This window comes from Chiloscyllium plagiosum, unplaced genomic scaffold, assembly GCF_037043375.1.
Source record: "Chiloscyllium plagiosum isolate Xiang-an unplaced genomic scaffold, Cpla_swu_hap1 HiC_scaffold_8, whole genome shotgun sequence".
Classification (NCBI taxonomy): domain Eukaryota; kingdom Metazoa; phylum Chordata; class Chondrichthyes; order Orectolobiformes; family Hemiscylliidae; genus Chiloscyllium; species Chiloscyllium plagiosum.
In genome coordinates, this window is record NW_028270146.1 from 34,989,497 (window position 1) to 35,009,561 (window position 20,065).

Below are 20,065 nucleotides of genomic sequence, written 5' to 3' on the forward strand. Positions count from 1 at the left end.
TCAATTCTCAGCTTTCCTGTGTGTGACAGCTTTTTTTCCCCTCAGTTGGGACAGCTGCCAAGTCAGGTCTGACTCTGCATTGCTGTTTCTCTCTCTGACTGCAAGTAAGTCTCTCCCACTTTTAAAAAATAAAACTTCAGATTGGTCAAATGTGATTTCCCCTTCATAAATCCATGTTGCCAATGACCACTCATGCAATTATCTTCTAAATATCCAGTAGTCATATACTATATAATAGATTCTAATATTTTCCATACCACAACAATCTTTGTGTATCTTGCTATTTTACTACTTTTATTCTCTCTTCCTTATTAGTAGTATGTCCAGCTTAACAGGCCTGTTGTTTGCAATTTTCTCTCTTGCTTAAGCAGTAAGGTTACATTTGTAACTGCATTCACTCTCTGTACTCATCTCTTTCAATGCTGCTTAGCACGATGGTTATTTGTGTTCTGAGGATTGTTTAAAGTTTACTTCACTTAACGTTTCCAATATTAACAATCTCTCACTAGGTCCTTGGATTTTAATTATTTCAGGCAGGCTTGTTTTCCATTTCTCTATTTGCTATTTTAAATTAACTAAACTGGATTCTCTGAAATGGAGTTGCATTTGTCTTTGTTAATCTGTTTCCCTTTTTGTTTTACTTTTTGTTTTTGAAGCTTTTACAATCTGTGTTCTTGCTATTTTAAACTCCATTCTTTATTAATTGTCTGTCTTCCTCTTGAATTCTGCAATTCTCTCTTAATTCTCAGGTTTACCTTTTTTTTTTTTTGCAACTTTGTAAACCCCTCCCTTGTGATATTTTATTCAACTTTGTTCACCACAGCACTCTGGTTTTTCCTGTTGGTTATTTTTGCCTTGTAGAAATTTATTCTAAAGAGGATTTCAGTTGAAAAATCAATTGTTGAGATCCTATGCAAATTATCCCTATGCATCATTTGGCTAGTGGCCTTTAAATGGAATACATTTACAACTATTTTATTTATAATTGCTTCAATGAGGCAGCAAAACCCAAAGTGCTGCTTTGGTGTACTATAAAGCAATAAGGAGACAATAGAGCAAATGACTAGTTGAACAAACCTAATTTCAACAAAAAAAAAATCTTCTTTAGGGAAGAATGCACAGCCTAGACCCTTGACAGCTGAAGGCATGAATACCAATCGTGGGGAAAGTAGGAGCTGGAGTAGACTATTCAGTATGGTCATGGCAAATCCTCCATCTCTGTGCCATACTCCCACTTGCTTCCCTTTATCGGGGCAAAAAGGTTGAAATATTTGGTCATTGGTTGGTTGATGTTGTAGTTTGTGAATCTTGCTTTTTGAGATGTGGTCAGATGCTTTATTTGAATTCCCTCATTAACTTTTTCTATTTTCTAATAGGATGTCATTGCTGGTGTGCTTTATAGCATCTTGATCCTGATCATCTTCCACCCAGCTTTGGACATAATTGACAACTTCAACTTGACCTACAAGTATGCTCCTTTATTCATCATCAGCCTTCACTTAGGAATGGGACTCTTTTCATTTACCCTCGACACGTGGAGCACATCCCGTGGTGACACTGCTGAAATTCTAGGCACTGGCGCAGGTATCGCTTGTGCCTCTCATTTCAATCACATGTTTGGCATATTACCAGACCCTCCTCTTGATGCTCTGCCGTTTTCTCCCCCAGTAATCTCAGTTAACCTTATTGCAAGAGCATTTTTACGTTTTGTCATTGGCGTAATTGTTCTGTTACTAACCAGAGCAGTGCTAAAAGCATGCACTATCCCGCTGGCCTGCAAGATATTCCGTATTCCATGCACTGACATCCGCCAGGCACGTAAGAGAATGGAGGTGGAACTTCCCTATCGTTACATGACATATGGAATGGTAGGATTTGTGGCACTCTTTCTGGTTCCCTCCTTATTTAATTACCTGAATCTCTCTTGATGGGAGGAAAGGGTCCTTTTGACAGAGCCATTAATTGCAAGCTGGAATGCTAGATTTTAGACGGCAAGTTCCAGATCGGTTGCTTGTTCTGCCTGAACCCTTAAGCAGACCTCTGTTTGGCCACATTCACTTTCAGGCAACTAACTACAGGTGTAAGTTAAGATATGGTCACTTTTGAAGAAGTTGGTGGTTTTTTCCTATATCCATGTGGAAGATTTGAGACTCTTCTGAAGTCCACACAAGGAGCTGAAGACCATAAAAGGAGAAGGAAATCTAAATGGTTATGAAAATGCTTATGAATAAAGATCCTGCAAAAGCTTATTTAAATCTGTGCAGAATGAGTACAAGTATAATAAATGACTGAAGTTTCAGGTATCTAACAATTTATTCAATTGTGCCTTTAGTTTTATTGAATGAGAATTGCTGCAGTTTCACCAATGGTTATCATTAATTTTAATTGCCTCAGATGATGAGTTGTGCAACGTTTTGACATTCCATTGCTGTTTTAGTCTGTAATTTAAGTTTGGGTCACGGTCCTAATTTGCAACTGAAAGATACCTTCTAAGTGCTGCAATTTAAGAATTTTTTTTTTAATCAGAGCACTGATTTTTTTTTTTTAAACTTTCTCTTTCCTAATTTTAGTTAGTCACATTGTTTTAAATGGGGTGTTTGTGCACAAAAACACTCATTTGAAATCCTTGACACTCTGTTTATTGTTTAGATTTTCAACCTGAGGTGATATAGTTAAATCTGATTACTTATGCCCCACATTTTAGACACCACATAGGATTGGACACCTGATCAAATGAAGTACTGACAACTAAAAGTTTTATTTCCCCAGTTGAAAGTTGAATCTCGTTCACTTCAACTGTCTCTGAAGACACAAACCAATGTAACATTACAAATTTCTTGCAACCATGAAAGGATTGTCCATGTGCTAAGTCTCTTCTGTGTTCTGAACTCTGTCAAAAGAGAAGGTACTGCAATCTGTTAAATGCTTCCAAGATGTTGGAAAATTGCATCTTTTGCGGTGAATTAATGATAAAGCAATAGCTTGATAAATGTAGGTCTTGCAGACTGGTGGGAGACATTTCGGTATTAAGGGAGAAGCTCCAAATTTGAGATTAGACATAACTGCATAGGTTCCTACATTGATAAGAAAGTGAGGTCTGCAGATGCTGGAGATCAGAGCTGGAAATGTGTTGCTGGAAAAGCGCAGCAGGTCAGGCAGCATCCAGGGAACAGGAGAATCGACGTTTCGGGCATAAGCCCTTCTTCAGGAATGAAGAAGGGCTTATGCCCGAAACGTCGATTCTCCTGTTCCCTGGATGCTGCCTGACCTGCGCTTTCCCAGCAACACATTTCCAGCTCCTACATTGATAACCACTTTGTGTACAATACTAAACAATTTAGTGATTTCCTCCACTAAAATAAACCATGGTATATATTTTTTTTCCCTGCATGGCTCTTGCAGCTTTGCCCTATATGTAATGATGAATCTACTACCATGTATGAGGAAACTATTAAAGTACTATTCTGATTTCTTTAGTTCTTGATTTGTATTTGCACTGACATGTTACGAAGGATATGAAAGCTGACTTTATTTGAAAGCTGTTCAATAAGTGGACCATCTTGTCTTTTTCAAGATTGGGCGGAGATTACGTTTAATCTTTTCCTGCAGTTTAAACCTTTCCCAAAAAGATAACATGCTCAGACAAGAAATTTCCTGTTTTTCAGTGCATCTGTTTCTCAGTACCAGTGTTTTGCACAGTTTGTCACCTGAGGTAACAGTGTTGCTTTTTAGTAGTTTGTGAATGTGGAATGGGTGACATGTGTAACCATTGATAATTCTTACAGGAACTCACTGTATGTGAGAGTACACAACATTAATCACTACCATACCGTTATGACAAAGTTGATTTTTATCTATAGAATGAACATTTTTTGTTTCCTATGCTCATTGCCTTATTCCTTGTAGCAGAAAGCCCAACAGGAAGAATGAACAGAACTAGCATAACATTTTGCGCACACAAATGTGTGGAGGAATTGCTGGTTGTATTTAATATTCATATTACCTGCAGTATTCCATGTCACTCTGAAGACTGACCACGACTATAACTGTTTTTTAACTGACCACAAAATTTCAATTTGTTCTTGTCTTAAAAATCAGGCATTCCAATGTCACCTCCTATGAAATCTTTTGCATCATCTGCACTTTTTACTGTGGGATGTATAATTGTTATCTAGTTGAACACACTGCAAAGATCCTGGTTTTTAAAAACATGTAGCTACAGTTTTGTTGCTGAGAAAAATACCCTTCTTTCTGTTGAAAGTTTTTTTTCTTAAATCATTTTAAGACTGCAAACATTTATCAAATTTTCTTGTATCATACTTTGTCTTTTTCTGAAATGATATCAGGCTCTGCATTCATGGAATTAATGAAAACAGAACTGTGATGTGCTGTAGGCAAGTTTTACATCTTGCAAGAGAGGGAGTGTCCTGTGGATCATGTGATTGACCAGAAAAGTTTCTTATGAAAAAATCAATCAGTGTCTCTGGATATTCCTCCCATTGGGCTTTCAGCTTTCTGGATTATACAGTATTGATGTACAGATTGAAGATTGACTTGTGTTAAACTACTTCTGGAGTTTTAATGTAAAAAGTGTCACTCCTGTACTTGATGAAATAGTACTTTTTAAAATTTGTATAATTTATCTTGGGACAGTAAATCTTATTCAAACTATGTAATTCTTCTAAGCATAGGCATGAAAAAGATTCTACTGAACCTGATTGGTTGTTTACATTTTATTTTTAAAAATCCAATTTCAAATTTATTTTGAGATGAATCTTATTTTACCTTGCTAGAAATAGCGAGGTTGGTTACTTCTATATTTCAGCAGTATTCCATGGTATTACACTTGTCTTTTATTCTATTCCATTACACTTTGCATAGAGATGTAAATTCACTGTCATTGATATTCCCGAGGTAAAAATATTGATGTAACATGGAGATGGGATAGGCAAAATTAGTTAATACATTTTGTTCTCAAAAGTACCATTTTTGTGGAAATCCAATTATCCCATAGCATTTAGTACTTGGCTAAAACCATCTAAATCTTTTATACAAGATGTCAGCAGATCTCACTACAGTGAGACCACTAACCAACCATGCTGCAATACTTTGTTGAATTGTATGGAACATTTGGTGAAGTGGGATGTACTTTGGTTGGAGTCTGAAAGTTTTTTTTACTTTGAATTAGCTTTTGTTTTATTATTTAGCATCACTACTTATTTCTCCTCTATCCCACCCACTCCCCCATCCCCACCCCCACCCCACTCATCCATCCTTACCTTTTGCACCTGTGCATGCATATATATTACACGCATAGTCCTTGGAAATGTTTAAACTATATTTTATGGTTTTTCACTTTTTTTTTGTGTGTGAAGTTTTGATAGTGATAGCAGATGCATTAGGAAACTTCTGACCTACTGCAAAGGTATCTTTCCCTTGTATAACTTCCTGCATAACTTAAGTAGACAAAATGAAGGATGACAAATTTATTCTTGTGCAGACATAGCTGAATGTCCTGGATTTTGACTATTGTTTTCACTTCCTTTGCCAGTGACCTCTCTGGGGTTAAACAGTCTGTCAGAAATTCAAAAGTCTTTTGAACCTACCCCTGCCAAGTTACTTACCTGATTTTGGGTGGTTTCATGAGCATTGACATTTATCTTGATGTCACTGATGTTAAAGAAGGGAAAATTGGCTTGCATTCATTATGTTGAGCATTACTGAGATGCATGCGTGGAGCTTGGTAATGATCAGTCCTGATTGTGATGCAGACTGGTCTGTATGATTTGACCAGGGGTAATCTGATGCACTAATATTCTCCCAAATATTACATAGTGCATCTCCCACTATCCTGATACTCTGAGAAAGCCTAAAGAGCAAATTGTGCATTGTTGCCTCTGTAAAAGTATTTTTTTTTTGTTGTTTTGGATCAATACTGCAAAGGCTAATTCTTTTTTAAGCAAGGATCTTCCAAAGGGGCATATGCTGATTTCTGTCATGTGTTGAACACTCTTGTCAGCTCATAGCATAAAATTATGAATGTGATACATAACATTAAAGTTCAAAAAAATCATCATTTTATGAAACATTGGTGTACTTGAATAGGAGTTTTTTTGTTCAGCCCTTACTGTTGATGATTTGATTTATGGAAAACCAGTTTAAATGTGGACTGTTGGTTTTAAAGTAAGAATAAATGTTATGTAAAACTACACTTCAAACTATATATAAACAATATAATCATTCTAAGCATGGAACTTTTGTGGTCCAATAATCCCATTGGTAGATTTCCCTCCCTCTTTATTCCACACATCTCTAAGTGAGGCTTGTTGGTTTCATGCCAGACAAGATTTTTAATTATTATTTTTTGAATGGTATGACAAAAGTAGATCCCTGTAACTTTTTTTAAAAATGCATTCTAGATTGATGGAACATTAATGCAAAAGTGAGTTTCACCATTTTAATAAGTCATCTCCCTTTTCAGTGCTGAACAATCTAATGCATCCTTCTATTTACACAAAAAAGCATGCGTCACTGAAAAATGAAAGTGCAGTTAGAGAACTGTGAAGCCATAGTGTTTCTTAACCCTTTATGGGATAAACCAAATACAATTCAAGTTTTTAATTAATTATTTTCTAAAAATTCCTAAAAGGGTTAAAAAATATTGAGTAAAATGGCTTTTTTGTTAAAGTACTAAATGCAGTTCCATAGGTATCAAAAGGATTAGTTGTTTTTCCTGAAGTTAAATCTATTGGTCATTAACAGTGCACGATCTGACTGTTTGTCCAATAATTTGGCTTCCATAACTTCCACATACACATGAATTGCCAATTTGTTGAAACTATATGGATGTTCTGCTGCACCTAATTGGCTCCGTGCAAGTACTGTGCACATGGAGGTGGCAGGTGCAAGACTTTTGGAAAGTGCAAGTTATACATGGGAGTGGTTCATTAGAAAGTTCTTAGTACAGGGTTGGGACCACACTGGTGATCAGTGAATTCCTGTAAAAGTTTTTTGCATTCAAGAATATGTCCCATCTCTCTGTAGAAACCAATATGTCATCTTAAAGAGCCCCTGCCATTTCAGCTGTCTAAAATCTGGAGAGAGGGATAATATAGTTAAGATTATTTGTGGAATCCTGGCAAGATAACAGCATATTACCTGACTAGAATTGCATTAATTGTAAACTCTATCAAAACAATTCAAAGGTTGTGGACATAAATATATCTATTATGACTGTGTATGGATTAGTAAATTTGTGTGAGGCCACTCCAAACTCAACAAAAGTGAATGATAAAATCTTTGGGTCACTATGCCAGATCATCCATGCATGGGATTCTTAAAAGTACACAGATTTGTGAAGTGATTGAAATTAACTTATTTTTAAAAAAATATTTGCTTCCTATTTACTCTTTGATCTTGGTTAAACTTTAACCTTTTTGTTTATTCTTCAAACTAGCTAAAGATTTTTTTGTGATGACCTTGCCTTTCCTTGCTGATACAACTTTTCACTAATGCTCTTAACCATTAACTTTAACTAATTGAATTATAATCTGTGATTAAGATATGGAGATAAGTTCTTTCTCACCATCTAGTTTTTTTTTTAAAAAAAAGCACTTAAAGCTATTGGAAGCGCTAGAATTGCAATTTGAGATTGTCCAATTTAGCCCCAAACTGTGGTGAACAAGAAATCCTTTAGCCCAGCTGACTAGAATGTTTGTTTGTTTGTTTGTGCAACTAATATATAGAAATTGAGAATTTGGATAACCTGATTATGGAAACTTGATATATTGCAATCTTCAGTATATTTTTCATTACAGTAAATCAAAAAATATTTCAGGTCAGAGGGCATGTAGGGAAGGAAATTGCTCAAAGACTAATGTAGAAACATGGTACGATTCTTGGTTGACACACATACACCTGCAGCAGATTTGGAAAAATAAGCCACAGCTATATGCAGAGACTAAAGAGTAAATGTATGGATACTTACTTTTGTTTAATGATTTATTATTTGAATGTTGAACAGTTATGAATGAAGATGCATTGCATTATTTTACCTGTGTTAATGAAACATGGAACAAAGTGTTTGTTTTTACTATGTTGTAATGCTAGAGTTTTTTTTGTCATGAGCATGAGTTTTGTTTTTTCTTAAACTTTTTTAAAATCTGTTTTAAAAGTTGGTTTTCAGATCACTATCTTCCCTTGGACCTTGTGACTTTCAAATATTGTAAGTTTGTGTGTTAATCATTGATTTTCATCCTATCCTCCAACAGTTAGTTCTGCTGGTCAGCAATGTGATACATTTCACAATTCATTTTATGTAATTGCAGTTTGCACTAAGCTTAAAATAAAAAGTACAATGAAACTTGGCTTTGTGTGTACACGTTTATTCCTTTTAAAGGAGAAATAAAGTGCCAGCAAAAGTACTCCTTGGCTAGCACTTCCTAATAGTAAAATTTGTCATTTGGAAACCTTAAATCTTCTGTTTAACTCTCAGCAAAGTTGTCCAATATTTCAGACAGCAAGTAACTGTCAACAGTGACTTATTTTCAAGCTGGCGTGGAGAATAAATTTAAACTTAATCACCCTGGAGCTGCAAATACTTGTCAATATAATTGCTAATAACTTCCATATTTAAGCATTGTTCAGTTCAATTTTCTCTATTGTTGAACATTGTTCTACGTAAGCTAGATCTGTTAAAGCTATTGGATCTCTTCCAAATTGATTTATAGAAGCTTATTTGACAGTATATTTACTTTGCTTGTATTTTTAAACTTCCAGAGAAAAGTAAATTATGAAAGTAGACATGCAGCTTTTATTCTCCCAAACACTTTCAAGTTGAGGGTTGAGTATAAAGTACTCTAAATGCTACTAAGCTTGATGCAATAATGATTTAACTGAAAGCTATGTAATAATAGGTAATTAACCAGATTATCAAGTAGACCCCAGTGTTGTAGCAATAATGGATTACTTTATCCAGGGTGCAGCTAATTCTGTAGCATTCTTTGATTTTTGAAGTTTGGTGATGTTCAATACTGGGGTCTTTAGCTGCTTATTGACATCCCATGGTGTGATCCTTTTTGTTTCTAACAAAATATCTCTGCGCTTGTCTGCTTTAAATTCCATTTACCTTGTGGTTAGGGCATCGAAGGAACCCATTAGCTTATGGCGTCTATCCATTTCTTTTAAACTTTGTCGGCTTTAGTGTTTTTGTAAATTTGTTCTGAATCATTACTACTTGCTGCTTGAAAAGGTTCTTCCTTGTCTCCTCTTCTCTCAGCCTAAAACTAACTCCATGTCCTTGTACCATAATTTAGTGGTAACAACTTTACTTGGAAACCATTTCCTTCTAATCCTGCCATGATCTATACTGCAATTGCCAACTGTTGTGAAGTGCTGTTACATGTTGTCATTTATGGCAAGTTCCTCCAACACAATAATATCAATTTTTCACTTTTTTTCAATTAATCCCTTAATGGTTTTCTTGGTTATTTTGGTTCTTTTTGAGATTGGGTGCCACCCTGAGTTGTGAAAAGGACTTGGCTGAGAAGCCTGGTAGGTAGTTGCAAGGTCTAGACCAACAGAGTAAATTCCTACATGATCATTGTTGGAAGTACATGCTTAGGTGAAGATTCTGGAGTTTGATGTTTGAATTTGTGTTCTGCAAATTCACTGCTATAGAAATTCTCCAGTGGCAAGAGCTTTGGTAAGTGACCAAACCCCTCTGCCAACTAGAATAGTGGTGACAGCATGATAGACTACAATGTGTCCTCCTGTGGAAATTTAGTTATCAAATATCTAATTTAAACAGCTTTTGGAAGGCTGTGCTGACACATCTAATTCTTAGATGTACTGATTGATATTGGAAAAACATCAAAACTTTTCCTAATGTCAACAGCTACTTTTTTTTAAAAAAAAAGTTCACTAATTCCCCATCAATAACCATCCTTGGTGGAGGTTTTGTCTGGAGAAAAGCTGGGGAGTATTTTGGTTTTGCTGATGAGTGAGACACTGATTTGAGGTAGAGGGTGGACTGTCTGATACTTAGTGTGGGTCACAGCTGCATAGCTGTTAACATTATAACCCATTAATATATTGGGTTACCTTAGTCTTGACTCACAGGCTGTTGAAGTTGAAAAACTTCCCATTGAACCAAAACACAACCGTGACTCCTTGTACAAGTTGGACATGATTGAAATCATCAACCAGACTGAGATGAATCGAGGAAAAACTGATACCTTTCTGGATATAAGAGGGCTTAGTCTCCAATCCACTACAAAGGACAGTTGCCACATAGTATTATGCAGGAGCTGATGGATTATTTTTTCTAACTCCCAAGCCTCTGATTTTTCTTTTCCAAAAGGCTTTACTGTTGTTTTGGATTCAAAGGTCATTGGCTGATAGATCAGTAAAAGCAATAGAGAGATATTTGCATGAGCTCCAGAAACTCGTTTGTTTAATATCTGTGACGCTCCTGGACATCACTGGGTTTGGTGTCTGGAAGTATGTAGGGTACTAGTTGGTTCAGGTGGATTCAGTGGGTGTATGATGATTAAAGTCACACCTTTCATTATATGAATATATAGACTAGGAGCAAAAGGAGACAGTCCATGTTCCCATTTACCCCAATAAAGCTTCATTACCATGTCTAACCAGAATCTATCCACATCCATCTTTAAAGCTACTCAATGACCCTACACTCTCTGCTTTCTGGGGAGGTGTTTAATGTCACTCAACCCTTTTGAGGGCAGGTTTTAAAAAAAATTCTCAGCTTTGTCTTAAGTGTGACCCCTAATTTTAAAGTGTCTCTCCGTTCCAGGCTCCTCCACAAAAGGAAACCTTCTTTTCACATCCTCCTTTACAAGCCCATTCAGAATTGTATGCACTTCAATCCAGTCGCCTTCAAACTGGTAAACTCTAATGGAAACAAGCTGAGCATGCCTTTGTAATACCGTAAACCCCTCTGAACCATTTCTGATGTGTTTACATTCCTTATGAAGTCTAGTATCACTTTTTCCTTTTAGAAGTAGAATCCTGATTCTTCTGACTGAAAGCAAGCTAAGTTCTTCAATTTTTACTCTTTTTTTACAAAAATCTCATTCAACAGATCCCTACTTTTTTGCCCAGGAATTTTCCCTCAAAATAAAATTCCAGAAATAATGGCAAGTCAATCATTAAATCCCCTGCACATATACCCACGTGCTAAGAGTTCAAGATCCAAACTCTCAAATGATTTTACATACATAAGTACATTGCACATGTTACAACACATCATATAGACTGTTCTGTTTTACTTTTAATACTATTTCTTCTCTGCACCCAAACTTGACATTTAACATTGATGTCCTGCAACAAGGTCACCTTTTACTACTGCAAATGCTATTCTTAATTATTAGTTTTACCTGTCCACTTTTGGCTTTCCATTTTTCTGGAATGTCCTAACCCTCAACCTGCTATGGCCAGTTTGTACATCCACCCTGCAGTTGCCACTCCTTTCAAAACAGGCTGAGAACACTTCTAACCTGGTTGTAAGCTTGCTTGCTGAGCTGGTAGATTTGTTCTGACATTTCGTCACCATGCTGGGTAACATCAGTGAGCCTCCAGTGAAATGCTGGGGTTGTGTTTCACTGGCTATTTGTGTTTTCGTTTGATGTGAGCGATATCCCTTTCCATTCTTTTTCTGAGCGGTTGTGAAATGGGGTCCAAATCAAAATGTTTAACAATTCCAGTTTAGATGTCAGGCCTCTGAATTCCCCTGCATGTCTTTGCTTAACCTGTCCTGGGATGGATGGTGTGTGTGTGTGTGTGTGTGTGTGTGATAGTTGGTCATGTCTATTGGTGGCTAGTTGGTGCTCATTGTATCCTGGTGGCTAGTTTCCTGCCCGTCTGTCCAGTGTAATGTTTGTCCAGTCCTTGCAGGGTATTTTGTATATGACCTCTGACCTCTGTTCTGCTAGCTGTTGGTACTGGATCCTTTAAATTCATCAGGAGCTGTTCAGTGTGGTGGTAGGTTTGTGGGCTACCATGCTGCTTAGGGGCGAGAGTAGTCTGGTTGTCATCTCCAAGGTGTCTTTTAATGTCTGGCAGATGGCTACAATCTCTCTGTGTGTTGTCGTCTTTTTTTAGGTCTGTCATGCAGGAATCAGCAAACTGCGCTCATCAGGCACCCATTATTCCTGGATACTTCATTTAGGTGTTTTCTTTCCTTTGGCGGCTTGTAGTTCCTCAGTGCTGTATTGTGTTGTGGCTCATTTAAATGTCCTGATGCAGCTCTGTTTGTGGGTGTTGAGATGATTGCTCCTGTAGTTGAGTATCTGGTCAGTGCATGCGGCTTTCCTGTAGAAGCTGGTCTGCAGCTCTACATTTAGCTTTTTGTTCTACTATGACATCCTAGGAAGGGGAGTTTGTTGTAGTCATCGGTGCACTTTATACCAGTAAGGATGTTGTTTGTGGGTTCCTTCTAATTTGTTGCATTTTGTGATGACAAAGATGTCATCCACATAGCAGACTCGAAGCCTGGGCTATATTGTGGGAAGGGATGTTTGTTCTAACTTTGGGATAACTGCTTTTGCTTAGAGTCCTGATATTAGTGATCCCATAGGTATCCTATTGATTTGTTTATAGATCTTGTTGAAGGTGAATTGGGTTGAGAGGCACAGGTCTACTGTTTTTGAGGATGCTGTCCTGCTGATGGAGTGGTGCTGTCAGGTGTTTGTGTCCTTGATTGTTGGCTAGGGTGATGTGAATAGGGACATGTTGAACAAAATGTCCTCAGCCTTGGTGTCTTTGAGGAATTCCTGGGTGGCTTGAGTCTTCCAGGTGTTTGTTTGTGTTGCAGTTCCCTTTAGTAGTCTGTTTGTAGCTGAACTGGGATGTGAGACAATGGGTCTGAGGGGACCCTTGCTTATGTACCTTTCGGTAATCTGTAGAAACGGAGCATGTTGGATTCTTTCGGTTTTATTCTTTGCAGGTCAGTCTTGTTAATTTCACCTGTTGTGTAAAGTTTCCTCAGGGTAGCAGTAGTATGGTTTTCTGGCTGTGGACTCTGGTCGATTGCTGCCTGTAGGTATCTACAGGTATGTACAGGTATCTACAGGTTTGTATCTGTGAGCAGTGTGTTTGCTTTTTCAATGTATTGTTCTGTTCAGAATGACAGTCATGCACCTTTTTGCCTGCCGGTTGGATTGCAATATTTCTGTCCTCCTCCTTGAGTTCTGAGTTGTTGAGGGTGTTCCCTTTCTTTCTGCTTAGTGTTAGTGTTACTGTTTGTCTGATGGCCTGCCCAATCTCTTCTGTAAATATGTTGTCTTTTAGGGAGGATTCCGGTGCTGCTAAAAAGTCCCTTTTTTTTTGTTCACGGTCCTGTTGTTGAACTTCATCCCTTGTACAAGGATGACCGTTTCCGTGCCTGTTATCGGTCCAACAAGTTCTTTATCCAAGTCTCTCTGAGCTGTCTGTTTTATTGCTGAGCGAGAGCTTGGCCAGATCTTATTAGTAGGGTTTTTCTTTTCTTTGGTCTGCTGTTGTTTAGTGTTGGTTCGTTCTAACGTACTTGTCCATTCGTGGTCAGTCGCACTAGTGTACAGAGTTTCTTGGTCAGAATACGCACAATTGAAAGACATCAGTTTGACTTGGACAATACATCCATCTCTGGGTAGACTAAACAAAGACACAGGAATTCCTAGACGCCTAGCATTCCAATTAGAATTCAATTAACAAACATCAATTTGGACATCATTTAGCAACCTCTCCTAAAAGAACCATAAGTGATATCGCCCACCACAACAGACCAAGACCCCAAATAGCCAATGGGACAGAACACCAGCACTTCATCGAAGGCTCACTGATGTTACCTAGCATGGTGACGAAACATCTGAGAATAAATCTACCACTTCAGTGAGCAAACTGACAACCTGATCCACAAGCTGAGTTACAACTCTTCTTTAAAATTTCAAACCTACTAAATAATTTGAGTTTGACACTCCTCCACCCCTGCTCTAAGTCCCCTTTCTGCCATACTGTAACCTTCTCCTTTCCCTGAACACTGACCAAATCAGATGATCTCCTCCTAAGAAGTGTGAAAGCCTCCTGGCACAGACAATTCTGGTAACTTTATCCTTCTCTGATGCATTGCAGTCTCTGTACCTCTCATACCAAACTCCAAACCAAATTGTGTTTACTGCTCAAATTGTACTTCAGATATACTTTCACTGGATCACAGTGGTAGCCAGGAGCTCCTGTATGCTGCAGCCTTGTCACCACTTGAGTGCAATCCTTGACTAGTTTAAATGTCATTAAATCACTATTACCATTCTCGCTTCTATGAATATCTTAGCAGCATTTGTTTCATTAGTGAACACCAATGCAAGGTATTCTTACATTTCCAAGACTTCCCTCTGCCTCTAATTATACTTTTATCACCTTCATTCCCAATCAAGTCCACTGGAATTTTACCACCAGCTTAATGTTTGGCTACCTCTTTTGATAACTGCCATTGAATTCTCTTTTCTTTTTGCCAAATCTATTTTCTTCTTCTTCGAGCTGAGGAGTGAAGTATTTGGTGTAGTTCTTATTCGAGATGAATGTACAAATTAGGACCACATGTTAGCCATTTGGCCCTATGAGTCTGTCCTTCATTCAAAGAGATAATGGCCGATCTGTGTGTTTCAAATTTCACATCCCTATCTATTCTCGATAATCTCAGATTTTTGTCTTCCAGGAAATCATGCAATTACCTCCCCTCCACCACCTTCTGAGGCACAGTTCAAAGTTTCTCAATCCCCAAGAGGAAAGATTTCTGATAAAAAAAATTAAGGGCTAACCTTTTAAAAAGTGCTCCTTAATCCTGCACTTGTCCACAAGAGGGAATAGTATTTCCACATTGTACCTTCATAACCACCTTTTCAGAATCTTATGATTCTGATCAACTCACTTGACATGCATCATACTGTTTTTGATTCTTTGTATTCTCTATCCCTCTTGTCTTCAAGGAGCTATTACTTTTGTTTTTCCTGCTCTTCCTTTTAATTGGAATGTAGCCTGTACCTGAAACATCCTTCCCTGATAGACCCACCCAATACAGAGGACCTCGATTATCCGAATACCAATGTCCTGAAAATAGGATTAGCTGGAGGAGATCAAGGCCACAATGGAAACATTACATCAAAGACTTTTTTTTTTCCCCCAACAGTGATCGTGTCTTTTGTTTAGTGATTAAACAGGCACGGTCTCCAAATGACTGTCTGTCTCCCCTCTTCCCCCCCACCCCCAACATGGGTATTAATGTTAAATATTATATGGATTGACTACTCAAAAAAAAAAAAAAGCAGAACCTGCAAGCAGGCAGTAAATCCATATAATATTTCTAAATTCCACTTTGGAAATGGAAGCAGCCTGACTCAAGATTGCGATTCAGACAGACTCCAACCTCACACATTTAATGCATTGTCTGAGTGGAGCTGTCAACTTCAGGTTTTATGACAAAAGTTATGTTGTGAATGTGACTTTAAAAGTGATTCTGGAGTTTACATATTGAAGAACCAAAACTAGCAACCCCATTCTAAAAGTTGAAAGACTTAACTAACTAGGTTTGTTCAATGTATCATTGTATCACTATAATCGTTTGCTACAAATTCTGTCTCTTATGGTCCTGCTTCACAACCACCTGATGAAGGGCCAGTGCTTCCAAATAAACCTGTTGGACTATAACCTGGTGTTGAGTGGTTTTTAACTTTGATGGTTTGCATTGTCCATTACAAAAGTAAGGGGAAGTAGGGAGAAAGAAGTGAATAAAAATGCAGTTGGAGGTGGAAAGAAAGCTCATTACCAGTGAGCATCCGCAGTCCCATTAGAGTCATAGAGATGCACAGCAAGGAAACAGATCCTTCGGTCCAACTTGTCCACCCAACCCATCTGCCAACACCCGGCCCATATCCCTCACAACCCCTCCTATTCATATACCCATCCAGATGCCTTTTAAATGTTGCAATTGTACCAGCCTCCACCACTTCCTCTAGCAGTCTATTGCGCACATGCGTGGAAAAGTTGCCCCTTACGTCTCTTTCATATCTTTTCCCTCTTACCCTAAACCTATGCCCTCTACTTCAGGACTCCCCAAACCCAGGGAAAAGACCTTGTCTATTTACCCTATCCATTCCCCTCGTGGTTTTATAAGCCTCGATAAGGTCACCCCCTCAAGACTGCGTGCTCCAGGGAAAAAAAACAGTCCCAGCCTATTCAACTTCTCCCTATAACTCAAGTTCTCCAACCCTGGCAACATCCTTGTAAATCTTTTCTGAACCCTTTCAAGGTTCACAACATCCTTCCGATAGGAAGGAGACCAGGATTGCATGTAATATTCCAAAAATGGCCTAACCAATGTCTTGTACAGCTGCAACATGACCTCTCAATACTCTGACCAACAAAGGAAAGCATACCAAACTCCTTCATTATCCTATCTATCTGCAACTCTACTTTCAAGGAACTATGAATCTGCACTCCAAGGTCTGTTCAGCAGCACTCCCCAAGATTTTTAAGTGTATAAGTTCTGCTAAGATTTGCTTTCCCAAAATGCAGCACCTCGCATTTAGAGTCATAGAGATGTACAGCATGGAAACCTGTCCATGCCAACCAGATATCCCAACCCAATCTAGTCCCACCTGCCAGCACCCAGCCCATATCCCTCCAAACCCTTCCTATTCATGTATCCATCCAAATGCCTCTTAAATGTTGCAATTGTACCAGCCTCCACCACTTCCTCTGGCAGCTCATTCCATACACGTACCACCCTCTGCGTGAAAGGGTTGCACCTTAGGTCTCTTTGATATCTTTCCCCACTCACCCTAAACCTATGCCCTCTAGTTTTGGGCTCCCCAAACCCAGGGAAAAGACCTTGTCTATTTACCCTATCCAAGCCCGTCATGGTTTTATAAACCTCCTTAAGGTCACCCCCTCAAGACTGTGTGCTCCAAGGAAAACAGTCCCAGCCTATTCAACATCTCCTGATAGCCCAAATTCTCCAACCCTGGCAACATCCTTGTAAATCTTTTCTGAACCCTTTCAAGTTTCACAACATATTTCCGATAGGAAGGAGACCAGAATGCACGCAATATTCTAACAGTGGTCTAACCAATGTCCTGTACAAACTCAACATGACCTCCCAACTCCTGTACTCAATACTCTGACCAATAAAAGAAAGCATACCAAATGCCGCCTTCACTATCCTATCTACCTGTGACTCCACTTTCAAGGAGCTATGAACCTGCACTCCAAGGTCTCTTTGTTCAGCAACACTCCCTAGGACCTTACCATTAAGTGTATACGTTCTGCTAAGATTTGCTTTCCCAAAATGCAGCACCTCGCATTTATCTGAATTAAACTCCATCTGCCACTTCTCAGCCAATTGGCCCATATGGTTAGGATCCTGTTGTAATCTGAGGTAACCCTCTTCGCTGTCCACTATACCTCCAATTTTGGTGTCATCTGCAAACTTACAAACTGTACCTCTTATGCTCGCATCCAAATCATTTATGTAAATGACAAAAAAGTAGAGGACCCAGCACCAATCCTTGTGACACTCTACTGGTCACAGGCCTCCAGTCTGAGAAACAACCCTCCACCACCACCCTCTGTCTTCTACCTTTGAGTCAGTTTTGTATCCAAATGGCTAGTTCTCCCTGTATTCCATGAGATCTAACCTTGCTAATCAGTCTCCCATGGGGAACCTTGTCGAACGCCTTATTGAAGTCCATATAGATTACATCTACTGCTCTGCCCTCATCAATCCTCTTTGTTACTTCTTCAAATACCTCAATCAAGTTTACAAAATTATGAGGGGCATTGATAGGATAAATAGACAAAGTCTTTTCCCTGAGGTCGGGGAGTCCAGAACTAGAGGGCATAGGTTTAGGGTGAGAGGGGAAAAATATAAAAGAGACCTAAGGGGCAACCTTTTCACGCAGAGGGTGGTACGTGTATGGAATGAGCTGCCAGGTGGAGGCTGGTACAATTGCAACATTTAAGAGGCATTTGGAAGGGTATATGAATAGGAAGGGTTTGGAGGGATGGGTGCAGGCAGGTGGGACTAGATTGGGTTGGGATATCTGGTCGGCATGGACGGGTTGGCCCGAAGGGTCTATTTCCATGCTGTACATCTCTATGACTCTAAGTTTGTGAGACATGATTTCCCATACACAAAGCCATGTTGACTATCCCGAATCAGTCCTTGCCTTTCCAAATACATATACAACCTGTCCCTCAGGATTCCCTCAAACAACTTCCCACCACCGAGATCAGGCTCACTGGTCTATAGCTCCCTGGCTTGTCCTTACCACCCTTCTTAAAAAGTGGCCCCACATTAGCCAACCTCCAGTCTTCCAGCACCTCACCTGTGACTATCGATGATAAAGATATCTCAGCAAGAGGCCCAGCAATCACTTCTGTAGCTTCCCACAGAGTTCTCGGGTACACCTGATCAGGTCCTGGGGATTTATCCACCTTTGTGCATTTCAAGACATCCAGCACTTCCACCTCTGTAATCTGGACATTTTGCAAGATGTCACCTCTATTTCCCTACAGTCTATATCTTCCATATCCTTTTCCACAGTAAATACTGATGCAAAATACTCATTTAGTATCTCCCCCATTTTCTGCGGCTCTACACAAAGGCCGCCTTGCTGATATTTGAGGGGCTCTATTCTCTCCTTAGTTACCCTTTTGTCCTTAATGTATTTGTAAATTCCCATTGGATTCTCCTTAATTCTATTTGCCAAACAATCTCATGTCCCCTTTTTGCTCTCCTGATTTCCCTCTTAAGTATACTCCTACTTCCTTTATACTCTTCTAAGGATTCATTCGATCTATCCATCTATCCAGACATATGCTTCCTTCTTTTTCTTAATCAAACCTTCAATTTCTCCAGACATCAGAAATCTGTATACCTACCCACTTTTCCTTTCACCCTAACAGGAATATACTGTCTCTGCAACCTCGTTATCTCATTTCTGAAAGCTTCATACCTCATTAATGCCCAAAGTTAAAAATCACACAACACTAGGTTATAGTCCAACAGGTTTAATTAGAAGCACATTAGCTTTCAGAGTGTCGCTCCTTCATCAGGTGATAGTGGAGGGCTCAATCCTAACACACAGAATTTATAGCAAAAATCTACAGTGTGATGTAACTGAAATTATACATTGAAAAATTGATTGTCTGTTAAGCCTTTCATCTGTTAGAATACCGTGTTTGTTTCACTTCTTTCATGTGTAAATCACAAAACCTTTTTTTAAGAAGTTGCATTCTCAGGTTAGCTGTTAACAATGGTGATAGCTAGACAATATGTTGGCCCCTGTGTTCTCTGTCTATGCCATGATGTTTAGATTGATTCTAATCTAAAAATTGAGATAATGGAGTTTTACATGAATTCATGCAGTTTTTGAGCTCAGAGTTCTACATGAATGCGTGCAGTTTTTGAGCAAAGTACAATGTAACCCTGAAAGTACAAATTCACCCCACAAAATATATGTGTGCATGTGGGTCTTTGTCTGTGTGTGTGTGTGTCTGTCTGGGTTGGGGGTTGTGAGTGTGAGAAAGTGTGTGTGTGTGTGTAGTGAGTGCAGAGCATCTTAAGTCTGTGAGGGGTTTAATGTGTGAGTGTGGAAGTGTGTGTGTGTCTGTAAGGGTGTGTTTGGGTGTCTGTGTATATGTGTGTCCGTGTGTATGTATGTATAGGAGTGCCTGTGTGTGTTTGAGAGTGTGCGTGTGTCGGAGTATCTGTGTGTGTATATAGTGCAATGGTGGTCACCTGTAATATGACATGAGCCCAAGGTCCCAGTTGAGGCCCTTCCTATGGGTACCGAACTTAGCTATCAGCCTCTGCTCGGCCAGTTTTTTCTGCTGCCTGTCCCGAAGTCCACCTTGGAGGATGGTCACCCGAAAGTCCCAGGCTGAATGTCCTGGACCGCTGAAGTGTTCCCCAACTGGGAGGGAACACTCCTGTCTGTTGATTGTGCGGTGCCCATTCATTTGTTGTCGTAGCCTTTGCTCAGTTTCCCCAGTGTACCAGGGTTCA

At 39.0% G+C, this 20,065-nt stretch overlaps 1 protein-coding gene across 1 annotated transcript in view; it reads left to right on the forward strand.

Moving 5' to 3' along the window:
• sgpp1b (sphingosine-1-phosphate phosphatase 1b) overlaps positions 1-3,170 on the forward strand; it is a 57,779-nt gene extending 54,609 nt beyond the window's left edge. Inside the window, exon 3 of the mRNA XM_043697211.2 lies at positions 1,377-3,170. Coding sequence (XP_043553146.2) covers positions 1,377-1,928 — 552 coding nt within the window. The 3' untranslated portion in view covers positions 1,929-3,170. The remainder of the gene's footprint in view (positions 1-1,376) is intronic.
• The last annotated feature ends 16,895 nt before the right edge of the window (positions 3,171-20,065 follow it).